Raw genomic sequence first — 20,573 nt, 5'->3', positions numbered from 1 at the left:
TGCCCGGTGGTTTTGGCTTGTGAGAAGGTGTTTGCAGCAGAGAGTACCGGATGTAGCTGTAGGGGCGATGCAAAGAAGACAGTGGGAGAAGAGGAGGAGGTAGGTAGCTCATGTTTCCAGGCACCGCGGGCTGGCCCCTTCGCTGCTTGCTTTGTGCCTTGAGGGGCGGAGGAGCCACGGACGGCGAGCCCATGTGGCAGCAGGAGCCTGAAGGTAGGTCCTCAATCCGTGACTTGGCTTCTAGCGTGTGGTTGGCTGGTATCAGGCGTGGTGTAAGGAGCCCTTAGCAGGGGTAGCAGGCTCTTCTGGCACCATAGCAGCCCAGGCCTCCGAAGCCATAGCCGAAGCCGCCGGAGGAGACGGGCACTCCCTGGGAGCTGAGGATGTTGCCCACGGCAGCCGATGAGGACGATCCGACGGCGGTGCTCTGGGGGAAGGAGCTGAGGATGGGTCCCGGCAGGGTGACCAGCACGGCGGGAGGCTGGATGACGACGCGGGATTCTTCGCACTGCCTGACGCAGGGCTCGTTGCAGCTGTTAGCCAGCGGGGTGGGTCCGCAGGGGCTGCAGAGGTTGTTGCAGGCCATGTCTGTGGTGTTGAGGGGCCCTGTAAGAGAGGGTGTTGAGGAAGCGGAGGGTGGTGGGGGCGCGAGGGGTGGCGTTACAGGAGGGCAGGGGAATGTGGAGGCACGGTGTGGGGCTGCGGGGAGCGCGGCGGTGGGGAGGCGTCGGCACTGCTGAGTCTGGAGGCAGCGCGTGCTGGAAGAGATGGGGCGGGTGCGGCAGGAGAAGGAGGGGAAGGGGCTTCAGGCTCACCTTGTTGACCGCGGAGGAGAAGGCACCAGGAGCAGCGTGTGAGAGAGAGAGGTGCTGGGCCAGCTTTTATGCTGGACCCTGAGGGGCGGGACAGCCTTTGCACAACGCGGTGTTTTGCAGCAAGAAGCTGTTGCGTGCCACAGCCTGGTGAGTAATGAGGAGGGGTGTGCGTTTTTCCCCCGCAGTTCTGCAATGTAGTGTCCTCCACTTGAGGACATGTCCACTTGGTCCTGGCGGCAGCTTTGAGGTGCAAATATTAGAGGCCAAAGGCTTGGTGTTGATGGCGCGTGTCAGGGCATGCAGAACATGTGACCGAAGCCTAGGAGGGGTGGGGTGTCGTCAGTGAGGTCATGCTGTGGCACTCGTGTGGTGTGTTTTGTGGGTGCGCTGGGAAGGAGGGGCTCCTTTTCCTCGCAGCCCCGGAAGGTTGGTCTGGGCTTTCTGCTGTTGCGGGCAGGAGTGGCGGCCCCCTCAGTGGCATTTGCTCCGTGCCTGCCTTGCTGCCAGCTTGCTAAGCCTGCCTTGAGGCCTGGCCTTTGCCATTGAGCGTGCTCTGTGCGTGCCTTGGTGCCCGCCTTGCTTGTAAGGTTGTAGCTGGGAGAAAGGGGCCTGCGTGTCCGGGCTTGTGCCCCCTGGGGTCCGTCCCTGGGGGTGTCGGTGCGGGCAGAGGCAGAGGAGGCCTTTTTGGGAGAGCAGGCCGCCATCCCGGCAGCCCTGGCCGAGAGCTCGCCGGTCCTGTGACGTGGGGAGCCCTGCCTGGCTCCACCAGTGCTGGTGCTGCCCGTTCCGTAGCGAACCCCTTAGCTGTGGTGGCACGTTTGCAGCCTGGTGTCTGGCGTGCCACAGTGCTTGATGTGGGCCAGCTCACCAAGGCAGGTGAATTTCTGGAGAGCCCGTGAGTGTGGCGAGAGGCAGAGGTGGAGTGGGAGCGGCAGGCGGGGGAGGCTGGGGAGCCAGGGCCTTTGGGCTCTTTACTTGGGGTGAATGCCGAGGAGGGGAGGCCATTTCTCTGCACAGTGTGAGACGGGCAGAAAGAGAATTTGGAGATTGCCGAGGGTGGTTGGACGTAAGCACGCTGCACGGCACAGCAGAGCGAGGCCCTGGTGGTGGTGGATGCATGCCGAAGGGTCGATGAATGGCAAGGCCTGCCCCAGTTGAGCCGGGATGAGCATTTTGCAGGCTGTGTGTGGGGCGAGCCGTTGTTGTTGCTGAGGAAGAGGAAGGGAGTGGGAAGGTGTGCCTTGGGACTGGATGTACGGAAGTCCCTGGGTCCTGATGAGTCAGAGCCACGAATGCTGGGGGAGCTGGCTGATGTCCTTGGGAGGCCACTCTCAATTATCTTTTAAAGGTCATAGCTCCTGGGGGCAGTTGCGGGTGTCCAGAAGATTGCTCTTAGGCCTCCTGTCTTGCAGAAGGGCGGGAAGGAAGATGTGGGAGAGCAGAGGCTGGTGAGCCTGTCCTTGTTGCCAGGGGAGGTGATGGAGAAAATCCTCCGCGGAAGCGTTGCCAAGCTGCTGAAGGACAAGCAAGTGATGAGGAGCCGTCGGCATGGATTTACCAAGAGGGAATCGTGCTTGACTGACCTCCCTGTCTTCTGTGTTGGAGTGGCTAGCTTTGTGGACAAGGAGAGAGACGTGGGTGGTGTTCACTTCAGCTTTGTAGAAGAGTCTTTGACGCTGTCTCCCCTTGCGCGCTCACAGGCGCTGGGGGCAGCCGTGTTCAGCATCCTCGTCTGTGATCCGGGCAGTGGGATGGAGCGTCCCCACAGCAAGTTGGCAGGTGGTAACCCTCCTTTTCAGAAAGGTCAAGAGGAAGACCCAGGTTAACGACAGGTCGGTCAGCGTCACCTCCGTGCCTGGCGGGATCGTGGAGCAGATCCTCCTGGAAAGTATGCCAAGGCACCTGGAAAAGGGAGGCGTGACTGCTGACGGCCAACATGGCTTCACAGAGGGCAAAGCGTGCCTGACAAATGGGGTGGCCTTCTATGACAGGATTAAGGCATTGGTGGGTAAGGGAAGAGCGACTGGCGTCACGTCCCTGGACTTGTGCAGAGCATTTGATACTGTCCCGCGCAAGATCCTTGTCTCTGAAATGGAGAGATGCGGACTTGGTGGGTGGACCGCTCGGTGTGTGATTGGCTGGATGGGTGCTCTCAATGAGTTGCAATGAAAGGCTCGATGTCCGAGTGGAGCCCAGTGATGAGTGGTGTCCCTCAGGGGTCCGTGCTGGGGCCAGTATGATTTAACATCTTTGTTAGGGCCACGGACAGTGGGCTGGAGTGTGCAGCCTCGGCAAGTTTGCGGATGACGCCAAGCTGAGTGTTGCGGTTGATGCTCTAGAGGGAAGGGATGCCATCCAGAGGGACCGTGGCAGGCTTGGGAGGTGGGCCCGTGCAAAGCTCATGGAGTGCCACGAGGCCAAGTGCCAGGGGCAATCCCAAAGATGGCTGCAGGCCGGGCGGTGAGTGCATTGAGAGCAGCCCTGCGGAGAAGGACTTGGGGGTATTGGTGAATGGAGAACTGAGTATGAGCCGGCAACGTTCGCGCGGAGCCCAGAAAGCCAGTCGTATGCCAGGTTGCGTCAAAAGCAGCGTGGCCGGCAGGTCGAGGGAGGTGATTCTCCCTCCCTACTCGGCTCTGGTGAGAGTGGAGTACTGCATTCGGCTCTGAAGGCCCCCAGCATAAGAAAGGCATGGACCTGCTCGAGCGGGTCCAGAGGAGGGCCACAAAGATGAGGAGGAGGTGCAGCACCTCCCCTTTGCAGACAGGCTGAGAGAGTTGGGATCGTTTAGCCGGGAGAAGAGGAGGCTTTGTGGAGACCTTGCAGCGGCCATGCGGTACTTTGAGGGGGCCCTCAGGAAAGGTGGGGAGGGCCTCTGGACCAGGGAGTGTAGTGATAAGACGACAGGTAACGGATTTAACCTGAGAGAGGGTAGCTTTAGGTTAGATATGAGAAAGAAATTCTTTCCCGTGAGGTCGGTGAGATGCTGGAAGAAGTTGCCTAGAGCAGCTGTGGCTGCCCCCTGCCTGGAGCTGTTCAAGGCCAGGCTGGATGGTGCTTTGAGCAAGCTGGTGTGGTGGAAGGTGTCCCTGCCCACGGCAGAGGGCTTGGAGCTAGATGATCTTGAAGGTCCCTTCCAACCCAACCCCTTTGACGACTCTATCCCCTCCCTGTTCTTACCTCGACCCACAAACCGTTTTGTTGTGTTCTCTCTCCCCTTTCCAGTTGAGGAGGGGGAGTGACAGAGCGGCTTGGCGGGCACCTGGCATCCAGCCAAAGTGAACCCAGCGCACAGGAGGAGCTTGCGTCAGAGGCATGGGTGGAAGTGCATTAGCGTGTCCAAGCCTTTGTTTGGGCAAGTGAAGGGCTTGTGTCACGGGCTGGAAGCCCACCGGCTTGCCAGCAGGTGGTGTTGCTGCGGCGATACTTCCTAAGAGAGGTCTTGTGGTCCTTGTCCACCCACCCCGATGGCCTGTTGAGTCCCGGTTCTGTGCCGGGTGAGGCTGGAAGAGCCTTAGAAGAAAGGAAGAGGAGGCACCTGAGGCTGGCATGCGGGAGAACTTTATTGAGGCAAAGGAGTGAAATGGCAGGAGCACCAAGGGGAAGGGAGCGGGTCTGAGGTGCAAGTAGGGCGGCCGTCAGCCGAGGGCTCCTTTCCTTGCAGTAGACTTTTCCAGAGCACCGAGGTCTTCCTGCCTTGCAGTGGGAGCAGCGCGGCGGAGGTGCCCCGGTGGTCTTTGGCTTGTGAGAAGGTGTTTGCAGCAGAGAGTACCGGATGTAGCTGTAGGGGCGATGCAAAGAAGACAGTGGGAGAAGAGGAGGAGGTAGGTAGCTCATGTTTCCAGGCACCGCGGGCTGGCCCCTTCGCTGCTTGCTTTGTGCCTTGAGGGGCGGAGGAGCCACGGACGGCGAGCCCATGTGGCAGCAGGAGCCTGAAGGTAGGTCCTCAATCCGTGACTTGGCTTCTAGCGTGTGGTTGGCTGGTATCAGGCGTGGTGTAAGGAGCCCTTAGCAGGGGTAGCAGGCTCTTCTGGCACCATAGCAGCCCAGGCCTCCGAAGCCATAGCCGAAGCCGCCGGAGGAGACGGGCACTCCCTGGGAGCTGAGGATGTTGCCCACGGCAGCCGATGAGGACGATCCGACGGCGGTGCTCTGGGGGAAGGAGCTGAGGATGGGTCCCGGCAGGGTGACCAGCACGGCGGGAGGCTGGATGACGACGCGGGATTCTTCGCACTGCCTGACGCAGGGCTCGTTGCAGCTGTTAGCCAGCGGGGTGGGTCCGCAGGGGCTGCAGAGGTTGTTGCAGGCCATGTCTGTGGTGTTGAGGGGCCCTGTAAGAGAGGGTGTTGAGGAAGCGGAGGGTGGTGGGGGCGCGAGGGGTGGCGTTACAGGAGGGCAGGGGAATGTGGAGGCACGGTGTGGGGCTGCGGGGAGCGCGGCGGTGGGGAGGCGTCGGCACTGCTGAGTCTGGAGGCAGCGCGTGCTGGAAGAGATGGGGCGGGTGCGGCAGGAGAAGGAGGGGAAGGGGCTTCAGGCTCACCTTGTTGACCGCGGAGGAGAAGGCACCAGGAGCAGCGTGTGAGAGAGAGAGGTGCTGGGCCAGCTTTTATGCTGGACCCTGAGGGGCGGGACAGCCTTTGCACAACGCGGTGTTTTGCAGCAAGAAGCTGTTGCGTGCCACAGCCTGGTGAGTAATGAGGGGGGGTGTGCGTTTTTCCCCCGCAGTTCTGCAATGTAGTGTCCTCCACTTGAGGACATGTCCACTTGGTCCTGGCGGCAGCTTTGAGGTGCAAATATTAGAGGCCAAAGGCTTGGTGTTGATGGCGCGTGTCAGGGCATGCAGAACATGTGACCGAAGCCTAGGAGGGGTGGGGTGTCGTCAGTGAGGTCATGCTGTGGCACTCGTGTGATGTGTTTTGTGGGTGCGCTGGGAAGGAGGGGCTCCTTTTCCTCGCAGCCCCGGAAGGTTGGTCTGGGCTTTCTGCTGTTGCGGGCAGGAGTGGCGGCCCCCTCAGTGGCATTTGCTCCGTGCCTGCCTTGCTGCCAGCTTGCTAAGCCTGCCTTGAGGCCTGGCCTTTGCCATTGAGCGTGCTCTGTGCGTGCCTTGGTGCCCGCCTTGCTTGTAAGGTTGTAGCTGGGAGAAAGGGGCCTGCGTGTCCGGGCTTGTGCCCCCTGGGGTCCGTCCCTGGGGGTGTCGGTGCGGGCAGAGGCAGAGGAGGCCTTTTTGGGAGAGCAGGCCGCCATCCCGGCAGCCCTGGCCGAGAGCTCGCCGGTCCTGTGACGTGGGGAGCCCTGCCTGGCTCCACCAGTGCTGGTGCTGCCCGTTCCGTAGCGAACCCCTTAGCTGTGGTGGCACGTTTGCAGCCTGGTGTCTGGCGTGCCACAGTGCTTGATGTGGGCCAGCTCACCAAGGCAGGTGAATTTCTGGAGAGCCCGTGAGTGTGGCGAGAGGCAGAGGTGGAGTGGGAGCGGCAGGCGGGGGAGGCTGGGGAGCCAGGGCCTTTGGGCTCTTTACTTGGGGTGAATGCCGAGGAGGGGAGGCCATTTCTCTGCACAGTGTGAGACGGGCAGAAAGAGAATTTGGAGATTGCCGAGGGTGGTTGGACGTAAGCACGCTGCACGGCACAGCAGAGCGAGGCCCTGGTGGTGGTGGATGCATGCCGAAGGGTCGATGAATGGCAAGGCCTGCCCCAGTTGAGCCGGGATGAGCGTTTTGCAGGCTGTGTGTGGGGCGAGCCGTTGTTGTTGCTGAGGAAGAGGAAGGGAGTGGGAAGGTGTGCCTTGGGACTGGATGTACGGAAGTCCCTGGGTCCTGATGAGTCAGAGCCACGAATGCTGGGGGAGCTGGCTGATGTCCTTGGGAGGCCACTCTCAATTATCTTTTAAAGGTCATAGCTCCTGGGGGCAGTTGCGGGTGTCCAGAAGATTGCTCTTAGGCCTCCTGTCTTGCAGAAGGGCGGGAAGGAAGATGTGGGAGAGCAGAGGCTGGTGAGCCTGTCCTTGTTGCCAGGGGAGGTGATGGAGAAAATCCTCCGCGGAAGCGTTGCCAAGCTGCTGAAGGACAAGCAAGTGATGAGGAGCCGTCGGCATGGATTTACCAAGAGGGAATCGTGCTTGACTGACCTCCCTGTCTTCTGTGTTGGAGTGGCTAGCTTTGTGGACAAGGAGAGAGACGTGGGTGGTGTTCACTTCAGCTTTGTAGAAGAGTCTTTGACGCTGTCTCCCCTTGCGCGCTCACAGGCGCTGGGGGCAGCCGTGTTCAGCATCCTCGTCTGTGATCCGGGCAGTGGGATGGAGCGTCCCCACAGCAAGTTGGCAGGTGGTAACCCTCCTTTTCAGAAAGGTCAAGAGGAAGACCCAGGTTAACGACAGGTCGGTCAGCGTCACCTCCGTGCCTGGCGGGATCGTGGAGCAGATCCTCCTGGAAAGTATGCCAATTGACATGGAAAATGTCTTTGCAGGGATTGTTTTTAGGGATGGACTTGAAGCTTTGTGTTGTAGTTTAGCAAGGGACCAGGAAAAAGTGGGAGGACTTTAGAAATGATCTGTGTTCATGGTGAAGGATATTAGTGCTTTAGCTGTCTAGTGGGGTGTAGGGTTTTAGATATTGAATAATGAATTGGGGGAACAAATTTAGGGACTAGCCCGAAAGTTTTTTTTTATGGACTAGGAATGGGACCAACGATTTTTGGGAGCTATAGGGGGTGTTAGGGGAATGACCCAAGGAAGGTTTTTCGAGGTTTTCGTGGTTTAACCTCAGCCAGCAACCAAGCACCACACAGCCACTTGCTCACTTTCTCCCACCCAGAGCGATGGGAAGGAGGATCGGAAAGGGATGTAAAATTCAAGGGCTGAGATAAGAACATTTTAATAGGTAAAGTAAAAGCCACGCACACAAGCAAAGCAAAGCAAGGAATTCATTCACCACTTCCCATGGGCAGGCAGGTGCTCGGCCATCCCCAGGAAAGCAGGGCTCCATCACGTGTAACAGTTACTCAGGAAGAGAAACGCCATAATGCCATATGTCCCCCCTTCCTTCTTCTTCCCCCAGTTCATAGACTCAGCGTGACGTCATATGGTATGGAATACCTCTCTAGCTAGCTTGGGTCACCTGCCTTGGCTGTGTCCCCTCCCAATTTCCTGTGCTCCCCCAGCCCTCTCACTGGTAGGGCCCAAGGAACTGAAAAGTCCTTGATGTAGTATAAACATCACCCAGCAACAACTAAAAACTTCAGTGTCCTATCAACATTGCGCTCACATCATAGCCGAAAGACAGCACTGTACTAATTACTAAGAAGAAAATTAACTCTATCCCTGCTGAAACCAGGACAGAGATGAACCGGGGGGCAAGTGGAAGGATTTTAGGGATGGGCCAAGGGAGCAGGGGGAAGGATTTTTGGGGTGGACTGGATGCTATAGAAAAAATTACTTCAGGGTCAAAGCGGGGGATTACGGGAGTAATTTTAGGAATAGAGCATTCACAGGGTGAAGCGTTATAAGGCTGGGCTGAAGGCAGGAGCAAAGATTTTCAGGGGGGCATTGGGGACTGAGAGAAAGACCTTGCAGGATGGACTAGGGGACTTGAGGAAGAATTTCAGGGACAGAGTAGCAGGTCTGCAGGGAAGGACTGCAAGTGTGGACCATGGGCAAGGGGAAGGATTATAGGATCAGGCATGGGGAGTGGGGCGGGGAGAAAGAATTTAGGGAAGAACCAGGGGCCAGGGATAAAGATTTTAGGAATGGACTGTGAGGCAGGGGGAAAGATTTGCTAGACCAACTGGATGGTGCAAGGGGAAATAATGTATATGCTGACTTACGGGGTGGGAGGAAGTATTTTAGGATGGGATGGGGAACCTGGTGGGAAAGCTTTTAGGGAGAACCTGGTGATTTAGAGGGAAGGACTACAGGGATTGAGCTTGGGGGGGGGGGGGGAAAGAATTTTGAGGATTACTGAGTCAAGGGGAAGCACTTAGGGATGGACCCTCAGGGTTCTGGAATGCTTTTAGGTATGGGCTGGGGGTATGGGTAAAGATTAACAGCATGGACAGGGTCAGTGAGGAGGAGGATTTTAGGGATGGACAGGAAGCTTTGTGTTGAATGAATTTAGGAATAGACTGGGAAAAGGGAGGACTTTAGAAATGGAGTGTGGTCAAGGTGAAGGATATTAGTGATGCAACAATAGAACAGTGAGCAGGCTTTTAGGGATGGAGTAGAAGCTGCCAGGAAGGAATTCTGTTTCTTGTTCTCACCGTGCCCTAGTAGCCATGTCAGGGACACCACAAAAGTTCTGCTTCCTGCTTTCTTTGGTTAGAAAAGTAACTGCTCCCTTTTGTACTCGTTCAGAGCCCAAATGCTCCATAGAACCACACATGCACAGCTCCACCAGAGAAGATGCCAGGAAGGAATACTCTTGGTGGTTCCCACCCTGCCCTGGTAGCCGTGTGAAGAACACCACAGAAGTTCTGCTCCCTGCTTTCTCTGGTGAGAAATTGTAGTGCTCACTTTTGCACTCATACAGACTCAAAAAAGCTCCATGGAACCGACCAGGCACAGCTCTCCCAAAGAAGGTGCCAGGAAGGAATTCTCTTGGTTGTTCCACAATCTGCCCTGGTGGCAATGTGAGTGACATCTCAAAAGTACTGCAAAATTCTTTCTGTGGTAAGAAATTGAAGTGCTCGTTTTTGCACTTGTGCCAGACTCAAATGCTCCATGAAAAGACCAAGACACAGCTCCCCTGGAAAAGGTGTCAGGAAGGAATTCTCTCTGTGATTCTCAGCCTGACATGGTAGCCATGTGAAGGACATCACAAAAGTTCTGCTTCCTGCTTTCTAGGGTGAGAAAAGTAACTTCTCACTTTTGCACTTGTGCAGAGCCAAAATGCTCCATGGAACCACCAGAGCACAGCTCCAGCAGAGAAAGATCCAGGAAGGAATTCTCTTGGTGGTTCTCACCCTGCCCTGGTAGCTATGTGAAAGACACCACAAAAGTTCTGCTCCTTGCTTTCTGTGGTAAGAAAAGTAACTGCTCCCTTTTGCACTTGTATAGAGCCAAAATGCTGAATGGACTACACGTGCACAGCTCCACCAGAGAAGGTGCCAGGAAGGAATTCTCTTCGTGGTTCCTCAGACTGCCCTGGTGGCAATGTGAGTAACATCACAAAAGCACTGCAACTTTCTTTCTGTGGTGAGAAATTGAAGTGCTCATTTTTGCAGTCGATCAGAGCACCAATGCTCCATGAAAAGACCAAGACACACCTCCCCCAGAGAAGGTGCCAGGAAGGGATTCACTGTAGTTCTCAGCCTGCACTGGTAGCCATATGAAGGATACCACAAAAGTTCTGCTCCCTGCTTTTGGTGGTGAGAAATTGAAGTGCTCATTTTTGCACTCGTACAGACTCAAACGCTCCATGAAAGCACCAAGGCACAGCTCCCCTGGAGAAGGTGTCAGGAAGGAATTCTCTCTGTGATTCTGTCTGCCCTAGTAGCTATGTGAAGGACAAAAGTTCTGTTCCCTGCTTCCTCTGTTTAGAAAAGTAACTGCTCACTTTTGCACTTGTGCAGAGCCAAAATGCTCCATGGAAACACTCAGGAACAGCTCCCCCAAAGAAGGTGCCAGGAAGGAATTCTCTGTGTGGTTCTCACCCTGCCCTGGTAGTCATGTGAGGGACATCACAAAAGTTCTGCTACCTGCTTTCAGTGGTTAGAAATTTAGGTGCTCACTTTTGCATGCATGCAGACTCAAATGCTCCACGCAACCATCTAGCCACAGCTTCACCTGAAAAGGAATAAGGCCTAAAAACCTAAAGATCCACCTGAGATTAGTCTCAGGTCTGTAAAAGCCCCATTCTGCCTTGCAAAATTGCTCAACTTGGTTACTGAGGAACCACAGCATGTAGTGCTGAATCGCCCTGTCCTTGCCCACTGTACCCAAGCCTAAGCCATTGTGGGAAATTGCTGTAACAGGCACTAGAAATCATAAATTAGTTAAAGTTTGACACATCAATAGAAGAAAGTGGTAGCAAGCCAAGTTTTATGTACAAGAACCTGGCAGGGTCACTTATGAACTGAGGAAGACCACCTGAGTGGGCCAAAGGCTGGAACAACCCGCTTGAAACGGATGCCAAGAGGAGACTCCACCTGAACTCCGCCCAGGCTCCGCCTAGAGTCCGCCTATTATTAATATGCCATAAGATGTTGTAATTACATGAATAATGTATGAGAAGATGTTGCAATCATATATGTCAAATGTATAAATTAGCCTGTTTCACACCTGCGCTTGGGAATGAGTTTCTGCAGTGTGAACCACCTCCTCCCCTGTGCAGATAATAAATAACTTGCTGCTAAAAGTACAAAAAGTCTATTAGCAGTTTTCTTCATTATGAGGTTTTTCGGCATCATTGTGACCTCCTACTCAAATGCCCCCCTCCCCCGAGGGAGGCGGATCCCCCGCTCAGGGAGCATGCGTAGTGAATTAAAAAGGCGCTGTGCCTTTAAATCGAAGCGGGGAAGAAACTAACGGATAATTAATTACGAGGCTCAACTTTGGGCGGAACCAGCCAACTGACCTGTATGAATGTGCGCTGCATTGGACTGGGTGTGCAAGTCAGGGGGAGCGATCCCCGGGCACCCAGCGCTCCCCGGGCACCCAGCGCTGCCCCCGGCACCCAGCGCTGCCCCCGGCACCCAGCGCTCCCCGGGCACCCAGCGCTCCCCGGGCACCCAGCGCTGCCCCCGGCACCCAGCGCTCCCCGGGCACCCAGCGCTGCCCCCGGCACCCAGCGCTGCCCCCGGCACCCAGCGCTGCCCGGGCACCCAGCGCTGCCCCCGGCACCCAGCGCTGCCCCCGGCACCCAGCGCTGCCCGGGCACCCAGCGCTGCCCCCGGCACCCAGCGCTGCCCCCGGCACCCAGCGCTCCCCCCGGCACCCAGCGCTGCCCCCGGCACCCAGCGCTCCCCGGGCACCCAGCGCTGCCCCCGGCACCCAGCGCTGCCCCCGGCACCCAGCGCTCCCCGGGCACCCAGCGCTGCCCCGGGCACCCAGCGCTCCCCGGGCACCCAGCGCTGCCCCCGGCACCCAGCGCTGCCCCCGGCACCCAGCGCTCCCCGGCACCCAGCGCTCCCGGGGCACCCAGCGCTGCCCCCGGCACCCAGCGCTGCCCCGGGCACCCAGCGCTCCCCGGCACCCAGCGCTGCCCCCGGCACCCAGCGCTGCCCCCGGCACCCAGCGCTGCCCCCGGCACCCAGCGCTCCCCGGCACCCAGCGCTCCCGGGGCACCCAGCGCTGCAGGAACCGCACCTGCTCGGTCACCTCTCGCGGGCTGGGACGGTTGTGGCCGCAAGCCAGAGGAGGGAGGAAGGGAGTGGAACATCTGTAATACCCGGCTGCTCCTCGACGTCGGGGCCAAGTCTCCTTGGGGGAAAAGCTGAAATTCCTGGCGGGGTCTCCCTTAATCCCATTCTTTATCAGCTTAATTTCGGGCGGTGCAAGGCCCTGCCTTTGCCTCCCAGCAATGCCGAAGGAAAAGGTGAAGGAAAAGCCGGCATCCCCCATTTGAAACCCTCCCGACCCGCCGGAAAGCTCCGCTCATTTTTAGTCTCAGTGTAGGTGAATTAAAGATGATTAAACCTTTTCTCATCGAAATCCCTTTGGAGAAGCCCTTGGCGCTGGGGAAGAGGGAGGGGACCCTGTGCGCCCCCTTCCCTTCCCCTGCACGCCCAGTGCAGGCCTGCAAGTGCCGGGGCTTGCGCCAGCGCCCCCTAACCCGTGGGGAGCAGTGCCGGTGGCCCCGGTGCCGTGGCAGGTTCCGCTGACCCCGGGCGCGGACTCCATTTCCCGAGGAGCCGAGCGGCGGCGCCCGGTGACGGTGGCAGGAAGCGCGGCTGAGCGGAGCCGCGCCGCGCCGCGCCGCGCCGAATCCAGCCGAGCCGCCGCCGAAGCCAGCCGAGCCGTCGCCGAAGCCAGCCGAGCCGCGCCGAAGCCAGCCGAGCCGCCGCCGAAGCCAGCCGAGCCGCCGCCGAAGCCAGCCGAGCCGCGCCGAAGCCAGCCGAGCCGCCGCCGAAGCCAGCCGAGCCGCGCCGACCCCCCCCCCCACTGGAGTGTTTGTGGGGGCAGTCCCCCTCACGCGGGGGTGCTGAGGGGGGGTGGTGTAGAAGCGGGGTGTCCCCAAAGAGGGGGGACAGTACGGAGGGGAGAGCCGCAGGGGGTATGAGGGGTGTAAGGGCCCCCGCGGTGGGAGGCTCGGAGTTGGGGTGGGGTCGGCGCTGCGGGAGGGGGCCTGGGTGCAGGGAGGAGTGGGGTGCAGAGCTGGGACTGGGGGTGCGGGGAGGAGTGGGGTGCAGAGCTGGGACGGGGGGTGCAGGGGAGGCTCGGGGTGCAGAGCTGGGTGCAGAGGGGCTTTGGGGTGCAGACCTGGGACTGCGGGGCGGTTGGGTGTCAGGGTGCGCCTCCGTTTCGGGAGGCCGGGCAGTGCCGTGCTGCGTGGCACGGTCTGGCCCCAGCCCTGGTGCGGCGTGTGCACGGGGAGCCCGCGGGCCACCAGCCAGTTCCATTAATTAGCAACTACAGCTGATGAGTTTCTGCTGCCCTGGCCTGGCCACGTCACCACCAAGCACACTGCTTCCACTTTGGTTTTTGCTTTTGCTGGCAGAAGCAGATAAAAGCCCCCCCCCCAAATTAGCTCACCAGCCTGATGTGTGGCTGATGTTCATTGGGCACCCACACCACGGAGGGGGTGAGCTTGGTGGGCTGTAGTGGGGTGCACCACAAGGTGACCCCAGCTTAGCCTGCCCCCCCCCCCCCCCAACTCTCCACAGAGTTTTGGCCACAATGGAGGGGGCTGGGCTAGTGGGCAAGCACATCCTGGTGACGGGTGGCACTGGCTTGGCGGGAAGAGCCATCGAGAAGGTGGTGGCTGATGGAGAGGGGCAGCTGGACGAGGAGTGGATCTTCATGTTCTTCAGAGATGCTGACATGATGTGAGTTGACTCTGTGGGTTTTTTACTTGGAAAGCCCCCAGTCTGCTCTCTTGACTCCACTGAACCCCCAAATTTCCTGTCCCAGGAGCACCACAGAGACCAAAGCCCTGTTTGAGCTGTGCAAGCCCACCCATGTCATCCACCTGGCTGCCATGGTCGGAGGCCTCTTCAGAAACATCTGCTACAACCTGGATTTTTGGGTGAGCACCTGGGTATCAGGTCCTAACAGGGTCCCTGTGGATGCTGCAACACTCTGCCCTCCCTGAGCTGGGACATGGGGACACAACTTGCTCTGCTCCCAAAATCCAAACCAGAGCTCCTCTGGTTTCTAGAGTTATTAATGAGTTATTACCCATAGGGTGCAGGGTTTTGGGGGTCCCCACCCTGCAGATCTGAGAAATCTCTCCATCCCCAGAGGAGAAACATACTCATCAACGACAATGTCCTGCACTCGGCATACGAGACAGGGGTGCAGAAGTTGGTCTCCTGCCTCTCCACCTGCATCTTCCCAGACAAGATGACATACCCCATTGATGAGAGCATGGTGAGCATCTCTGTCCCTAGGCACCTCCCAGGAGACATCCCTGCCCTGCTTAATTCTCTTCTCTCCTATCCCCAGATTCACAATGGGCCACCTCACAGCTCCAACTTTGGCTACTCCTATGCCAAGAGGATGATCGACATCCAGAATAGGTGCGTGTTGGGGAGGAGGGGAGGTGAGGCATGGGAGAGTTCTTGCAGGCTGTGAGCACCCACCGGTTATCAGGCCAAGGGGAATCCCCTGGGACTCCCAGGAATTAAACTGAGCTGGGGAGGTACCTGGGCTCAGCGGATGGAAATGCCACTAGCCAAAGTCTTCTGGAGACATCTTTGTGCTGGAGGGGGGTGAGCCCACCCACACCTTCCCTGCTCTCACCCAGGGGCTACTTTGAGCAGCATGGCTGCCGCTTCACCACTGTCATCCCCACCAACGTCTTTGGGCCACATGACAACTTCAACATCGAGGATGGGCATGTCTTGCCTGGGCTCACCACAAGGTCTACCTGGCCAAACGTGAGTGTAGCAGGACTTCTTGTGGCCTTTTTTGGGAGCATTGGGTTGTTGTGGGGATTTTTTTGTTGGTTTAGTTTTTTTTCTTCCTGCTTGCTTAATCAGCTGTTCTGTAGAGTAGCCAGGGTGGGTGAAGGTAGCTCAAGTGCTCATGGACACACTTTCCTTCCTCCTGCAGAAACTGGCTCTGCTCTGACTGTCTGGGGCACTGGCAAGCCCAGAAGACAGTTCATCTACTCTCTGGTATGCATGGCCTCAGGGACCTCTGGGAGCACTCATGTCCCACAGCTTGGGGGAGGGCAGAGTAGGGGGCCAGGGGTGGGGTGGGTGGTTGGGGAGCAGTGCCTGGATTTCAGCAGGGTCTGAGCCCACCTGGGTTGTCCCAGGAAGCATTTGCCATCCTCAGGGTTGGGTCCCCTTGTGATGGGAGGGCTGGGGGACAGCAGCCACCCCCCAAGAGCCATCTACCCCTCCACAGGACCTGGCCCGGCTCTTCCTTTGGGTCCTGCGGGAATACGATGAGGTGGAGCCCATCATTTTGTCAGGTAAGCACTGCCCATCCCTGCCACAACCCTGCCTCCAGCCTCTTCAAGAGGATGGGAGAATCATGCTGTCGTGGTTTAACCGTGGCTGGCAACCAAACAGTACCGGCAACCAGACACCACGCAGCCACTTGCTTACTCCCCCCCACCCAGAGGGGTTGGGGGGAGAATCAGAAAGGAATGTAAAATTTGAGGGTTGAGGTAAGAACAATTTAATAATTTAAACAGAATAAAGAGATAAGAACAACAGTAATAACAATAATAATAATAATCATAATAACAACAATTAGGATGGAAAGATGGAGAAAAAGGGTAAAACCCAAAGGAAGGGAAAAGGAAACCAAGTGATGCACAGTACAACTGCTCACCACCCGCTGGCCGATGCCCAGCCAGTCCCGGAGAAACGATCCCCCCCAGCTAACCCCCCAAGTTTATATACCAAGCATGATGTCCCATGGTATGGAATACCTCTTTGGCTGGTTCAGGTCACCTGTCCTGGCTGTGTCCCTTCCCGGTCTCTTGTGCCCCTCCAGCATTCTGGCTGGCAAGGCCCAAGAAACTGTGAAGTCCTTGAGTCTAGTATGAACATTACCCAACAACAACTAGAAACATCAGTGTGGTTATCACCATTGCTCTCACCTGAGAGCCAAAACAGCACTGTACTAGCTACTAAAGAAGAAAGTTAACTCCGTCCCAGCTGAAACCAGGACACATGCCCTGCTCTATAGTGGGAGAAGAAGATGAAGTGTCCATCAGGGAGGCAGCAGAGGCAATTGTGGAGGCCATGGACTTCAGGGGAGAGCTTGTTGTATCCTTTACTACAGAATGGCCTCCCCTTGCTTGCAGGGCTGCTACAGCATGGGGGGGACCCCACTTTCCACCAGCAGCCACAGGGCTCCGGGGGAGATGCTGTGGTCCAGAGCATTGCTCCCGCTGCCCCAGCCAGGACACAGCGGGGCAGAACAAGACCCATCTTTCCCCTTTGGTTTCCCTTAATCCTTCCCATCCCAGTTTGATACCACCAAGGCAGACGGGCCGTTCAAGAAGACGGCCAGCAATGCCAAGCTGCGGCGCTACCTACCCAGCTTCCAGTTCACACCCTTCAGGCAAGGTGAGATGGGAGGCTCCACCAAACATGGAGGTCCTACCCACTGCAGTTAGCTTTGATGGCATCAAGGTGGTCCAGCCTTTCAACACTTAAAGGGGGCTCAGAAGGATGGGGACTGACTTTTTAGTAAGGCCTGTAGTGATAGGACAGGGGTTAATGGTTTTAAACTACAAGAGGGTAGATTCAGACTAGATACATGGAAAGTTTTTACACTGAAGGTGGTGAGACACTGCATCAGGTTGCCTAGAGGGGTGGTAGATGCCCCATCACTGAAAACATTCAAGGTTATGTTAGATGGGGCTCTGAGCAACCTGATCTAGTTGAAGATGTCCCTGCCTATGGCAGGGGGGTTGGACTAGATGACCTGTAGAGGTCCCTTCCAACCCAAACCGTTCTGTGAGTCTATGAACAAACTGCATTCCCAATCCCAAAACCCATCCCATCTTCTCCCTCCCCAGCTGTGAAGGAGACCTGTGCCTGGTTCAACACCAACTACGCCAACGCCAGGAAGTGACAGGCCAACACAGCACTGGCACCGGCATCATCCTCTTCAACTCAGGGTTGTCCTTTTTTTGGGGTAGAGGACTGGGCTGGGGGAGTGCCAGTCACATTCCCAAAGTAAAAGGGGGCCAGAGCCCAGTGAGCAGCCCCCACATTCTTGCCCACTGCTGGGAGCGGCACAGGATGCCCAGGGGAGGAAGTCTGGGGCACCCCAAAGGTGCTGACACCCCAGACCAGTTGGTAGCAGCCAGCTGGAGCCACCACTACCAGCCACCTTGGCTGTGTCCAAGAGTCTGGTGGTTCTGGCTGAGCTGTAATGGGCTATGCTGCTAATTGCCTGTAATTAGGCTGTAATAAAGGGAAGGTGATCAGGGTTCCTCTGGCACAGGAATGGCAGCTGGGCATTTGCTGTTGCTTTTGCACATGAGGATGGTCCCAACACCCTAGCATCAGGGGGACCAGAATGAGGAAGGCACCAGCTGTAAATATGGATTTATTAAAATATTTCAAAATAGCATAAAACTGGTAAGATAAGGAGCATCCACCCTGCAGCACAGTCCTGTATCCATGTCAAATCGCACCCTTAGGGTCCTGAGCACCATTCTGCCAGGATCTAGAAGAGCCAAAAAAGGGTTTTAAACTTCTCTGGGAGGGGGGCAGAGGGTCAAACATGGAGGTACGAGTCCCTGACCAAGCCGCTGCCTGAGGCTTAACCAGTGGTGTGGAGATGGCAGAAATCCTGCCCATGGATGGCTTCTTTCCAGCATTGCTGCTCAGCCCCAATGAGCCCCTGGCATGGGGACCATAGGGACAGTAAGGACCTACAGAGGGAGGAGAGACCTGTCAGCACCCCAGGAAGCCCCCAGTGGGACTGTCCCCCCACGGTTGGGTCACTGGCTGCACCCCGAGGTGACCCCAGCCCCTGATGTCCCTGGAGAAGGGATGTCCTCTATGGTTGGTACTCGTATGTCGCTGGCTAGAGGCTGGCTCAGGCTGCAGGGTTTGGGCTCCCAGCACTTCCCACCACCCATGGCTGGCTCCAGCATCGCCTGGCTGAGGAAGAAGGGGTTTAGACAGGGCATCCTGCAGCCCTGCAGGAGATGTCCCCTGCTGACATGTAGGTCTTACAGGATGTGCCTTGGCCATCATTGCAGGACATACACCGCCACCCAAAATTTCTCCCTGTGTGTCACATCCCCAGCCCTGGCTCCTCTCCCAATGAGGTATCCTGTACCCAAAGGTGCACTGACAACGAGGACACCCCAGCCCTAGAGGGCCTGACCCTCAGGGGGACCTAGCTGGCCCCTAGGAGCAGGGTCTGGCTGAATCTGGGGACATCCCACCCAGCTCAGGCTTGCCCTATACAAGCTCAGTTTTGTACTCCAGCCACCAGGGATGGGTGACACCCGCCCTGGTAAACCAGGGAGGCCTCCTGCCATCACTGGGTGCTGCTCCAGGTATGAGAGCCCTGCAAGAACATGGCATGGGTGGTGACAATCCCAGCACTGCTGTCCTTAGGTAGACGGTGGGGACACCCTGGAATGCTGTGCATACCCTAGCATAGTTTGGAGATGCTCTGGGGTAAAACATGCCCCAGCACAGGATGGGGATGTTCTGGGGCTTCAGATCCCTGTCCTAGAGCCACTACACCTCCCACCTCATGGTCGTCTCTCCCATGTCCCCCTGCCCAGACAGCTCTCACCTTGCAGGCAGCTCATCTCCCTCCTGTCCAGCTCTTCATGCAAGAGCTTCATTTCACACTTCCTGCATGGGAAGAAGGAGAACTAGAGTCCCACGGCATTGGTGGCTTCTGTGTCACCATCACGATGGCAGCTCACTCACCAGCCTCCCCTCACCAGCGTCTGGGCAGAAATAAACCAAGGATCTAGGATGAGATAGCAAAAAGCTATCAAGATGTGTGCAGCCCACCCCTCTCCTCCTGAGGGCCAGCAGCCCAGCCCACCCCACGTGAAGACCAGCAGCCTTCCCCTCCCCTCCCCTCTCCTCTCCTCCCATACCCTCCCCACCGCTCTCCTCTCCCGTCTCATCCACTCTCGTCCCTTCTACACCCTTCTCTCCACTGCTCCGCTCTCAATTCCTCTCCTGTTCCCCTCCTCTCCCCTGCCTGGCCTCTCCTCTCTCCTCCACTCCCCTCCCCGCCTATCTCCACTCCTCTCCTCCTCTCTCCTCCCCCATACATCCCATCCCATCCCATCCCATCCCTTCCACGCTCCACTCCTGTCCCCTCTCCTCTCATCCACTCCTTTACTTTACCTTACCCTACCCTCCCCTCGGTTCCCCTCTGCTCCCCTTTTAATTCCTCTCCTCTGTTCCCCTCCCCTCCTCTCCCCGCCCATCTTCACACCTCACCTCCTCTCACCTCCTCTCTCTTCTCCTACTCTCTCCTCCTCCCCTCCCTTTACATCCCCTCCCCTCCCTTCCACACTGCCCTCGCCTCTCTCCTCCACGCCTCGCCTCCTCTCCCCTCCCTTCCCCATACATTCCATCCCATCGGTTCCCCTCACCTCTCCTCTCTTAACTCTCTGCTCTCCTCCCTTCCCCATACATCCCCTCCCACGCACTCCTTTCCTCTCCCCTTCCCTCCTCTCCACTCCCTGCTCCTCCCTGCCCCTCTCCTCTTCTCCCCCCTCCCCTCCCTTCCCCACTCTTGCCCTCCCCACCCCTCCCCTCGCCTCTCTCTACCTCGCCTGGCCTCCTCTCCTCCCCTCTCCTCCTTTCCTCTCACCTCCCCTCTCTCCTCCCTTCCCCATACGTCCCCTCCCCTCCCCATACATCCCTTCCTTCCTCTCCCTCTCTACCCCTCTCCTCCCCTGCCCTCCTATCCATTCCCCACCCCTATCCTCTACTCTCCTTTCTTCTCCAGTTCCCCACCCCTCCCCTCTCCTGCCCTCACCACCCCTCCCCAACTCCCCTCCTCTGCTCTCCTTTCCTCCAGTCTCTCCCACACCCTTCCCCTCCACACTGCTTCCCTCCCCTTACTTAGGCTTCCCTGAAAGTTTTCATACTTTGCGTTAAGTTGGTTAGTAGGCTTAGGACATTTAAGTTACCTAGGATTATGGCCATTACAGTGTATGGTTTTAGCGTGGTTAGGGGGAGAAATTCAGATTCCTGAAACCCGGTGAAGGTGCTAGTTGAGGTAAGTTTAGGCCCTAAAACTCGTTGAAGGTTCTAATGGTGAAGACTTGATGTACTGAGGCCTGAGCAACAGGCCCTCAGCCAAAGTTGGCCTTTAGATGAACCTACCAACGGAATGTTATGAAGAGATACATATATATTTAGTATTCTATCATGAGTGAAAGAGGCATGATCCTTAGTGAACTATGTATGATCCTTAGCGAAAGATGAAGCTGAAGATAAACTGGAATCGTGAGTGAAGAGATAGCACATCCTTCCTTGCTTAGAGGCAGGTCACCAAGGCCATGAATCCAGCTGTTTGGCCTTGTTTGGAACCAGGTGGTCAAAATTCAGTAGATAAAGGAAACTCCCTCAGGTCCTCCCTGAGCCCTGGCCAGGCTTTGGTGGGATCTGAGGGGAGAGTGAAACCAGGTGTTTCCACATTTGC

General features: G+C 57.3%; 3 protein-coding genes across 3 annotated transcripts; 1 reads left to right on the top strand and 2 right to left on the bottom strand.

Moving 5' to 3' along the window:
- Nucleotides 1-23: 23 nt before the first annotated feature.
- Nucleotides 24-1,969, bottom strand: LOC119144860 (feather keratin-like). The gene is made up of 2 exons (XM_037380732.1): nt 816-1,969; nt 24-606 (listed from the first exon to the last, which is right to left on the bottom strand). The coding sequence occupies exon 2, from the start codon at nt 584-586 to the stop codon at nt 284-286; it is 303 nt and encodes a 100-aa protein (XP_037236629.1). The 5' UTR covers nt 587-606; nt 816-1,969; the 3' UTR covers nt 24-283.
- Nucleotides 1,970-4,384: 2,415 nt separating this feature from the next.
- LOC119144964 (feather keratin-like) lies at nt 4,385-5,701 on the bottom strand. Its single transcript, XM_037380944.1, has 2 exons — nt 5,356-5,701; nt 4,385-5,146 (listed from the first exon to the last, which is right to left on the bottom strand). Exon 2 carries the CDS (start codon nt 5,124-5,126, stop codon nt 4,824-4,826), a length of 303 nt encoding a protein of 100 aa, XP_037236841.1. The 5' UTR covers nt 5,127-5,146; nt 5,356-5,701; the 3' UTR covers nt 4,385-4,823.
- Nucleotides 5,702-13,162: 7,461 nt separating this feature from the next.
- Nucleotides 13,163-17,512, top strand: LOC119145157 (GDP-L-fucose synthase-like). The gene is given in 11 exon segments (XM_037381335.1): nt 13,163-13,789; nt 13,875-13,989; nt 14,205-14,333; nt 14,409-14,482; nt 14,710-14,816; nt 14,819-14,842; nt 15,018-15,082; nt 15,318-15,384; nt 16,110-16,189; nt 16,393-16,492; nt 16,948-17,512. Coding segments are annotated over 11 exon segments (966 nt in total). The 5' UTR covers nt 13,163-13,640; the 3' UTR covers nt 17,004-17,512.
- The last annotated feature ends 3,061 nt before the right edge of the window (nt 17,513-20,573 follow it).

This window comes from Falco rusticolus, chromosome 3, assembly GCF_015220075.1.
Source record: "Falco rusticolus isolate bFalRus1 chromosome 3, bFalRus1.pri, whole genome shotgun sequence".
NCBI classification, from domain to species: domain Eukaryota; kingdom Metazoa; phylum Chordata; class Aves; order Falconiformes; family Falconidae; genus Falco; species Falco rusticolus.
Note: the sequence above shows the minus strand (reverse complement) of the source record. Positions and strands in the feature narration are given on the sequence as shown.

Excerpts from the sequence above, each read along its gene's own strand:
- LOC119144964 (XM_037380944.1), bottom strand. The coding sequence starts at position 5,126 with ATGGCCTGCAACAACCTCTGCAGCCCCTGCGGACCCACCCCGCTGGCT.
- LOC119144860 (XM_037380732.1), bottom strand. The coding sequence starts at position 586 with ATGGCCTGCAACAACCTCTGCAGCCCCTGCGGACCCACCCCGCTGGCT.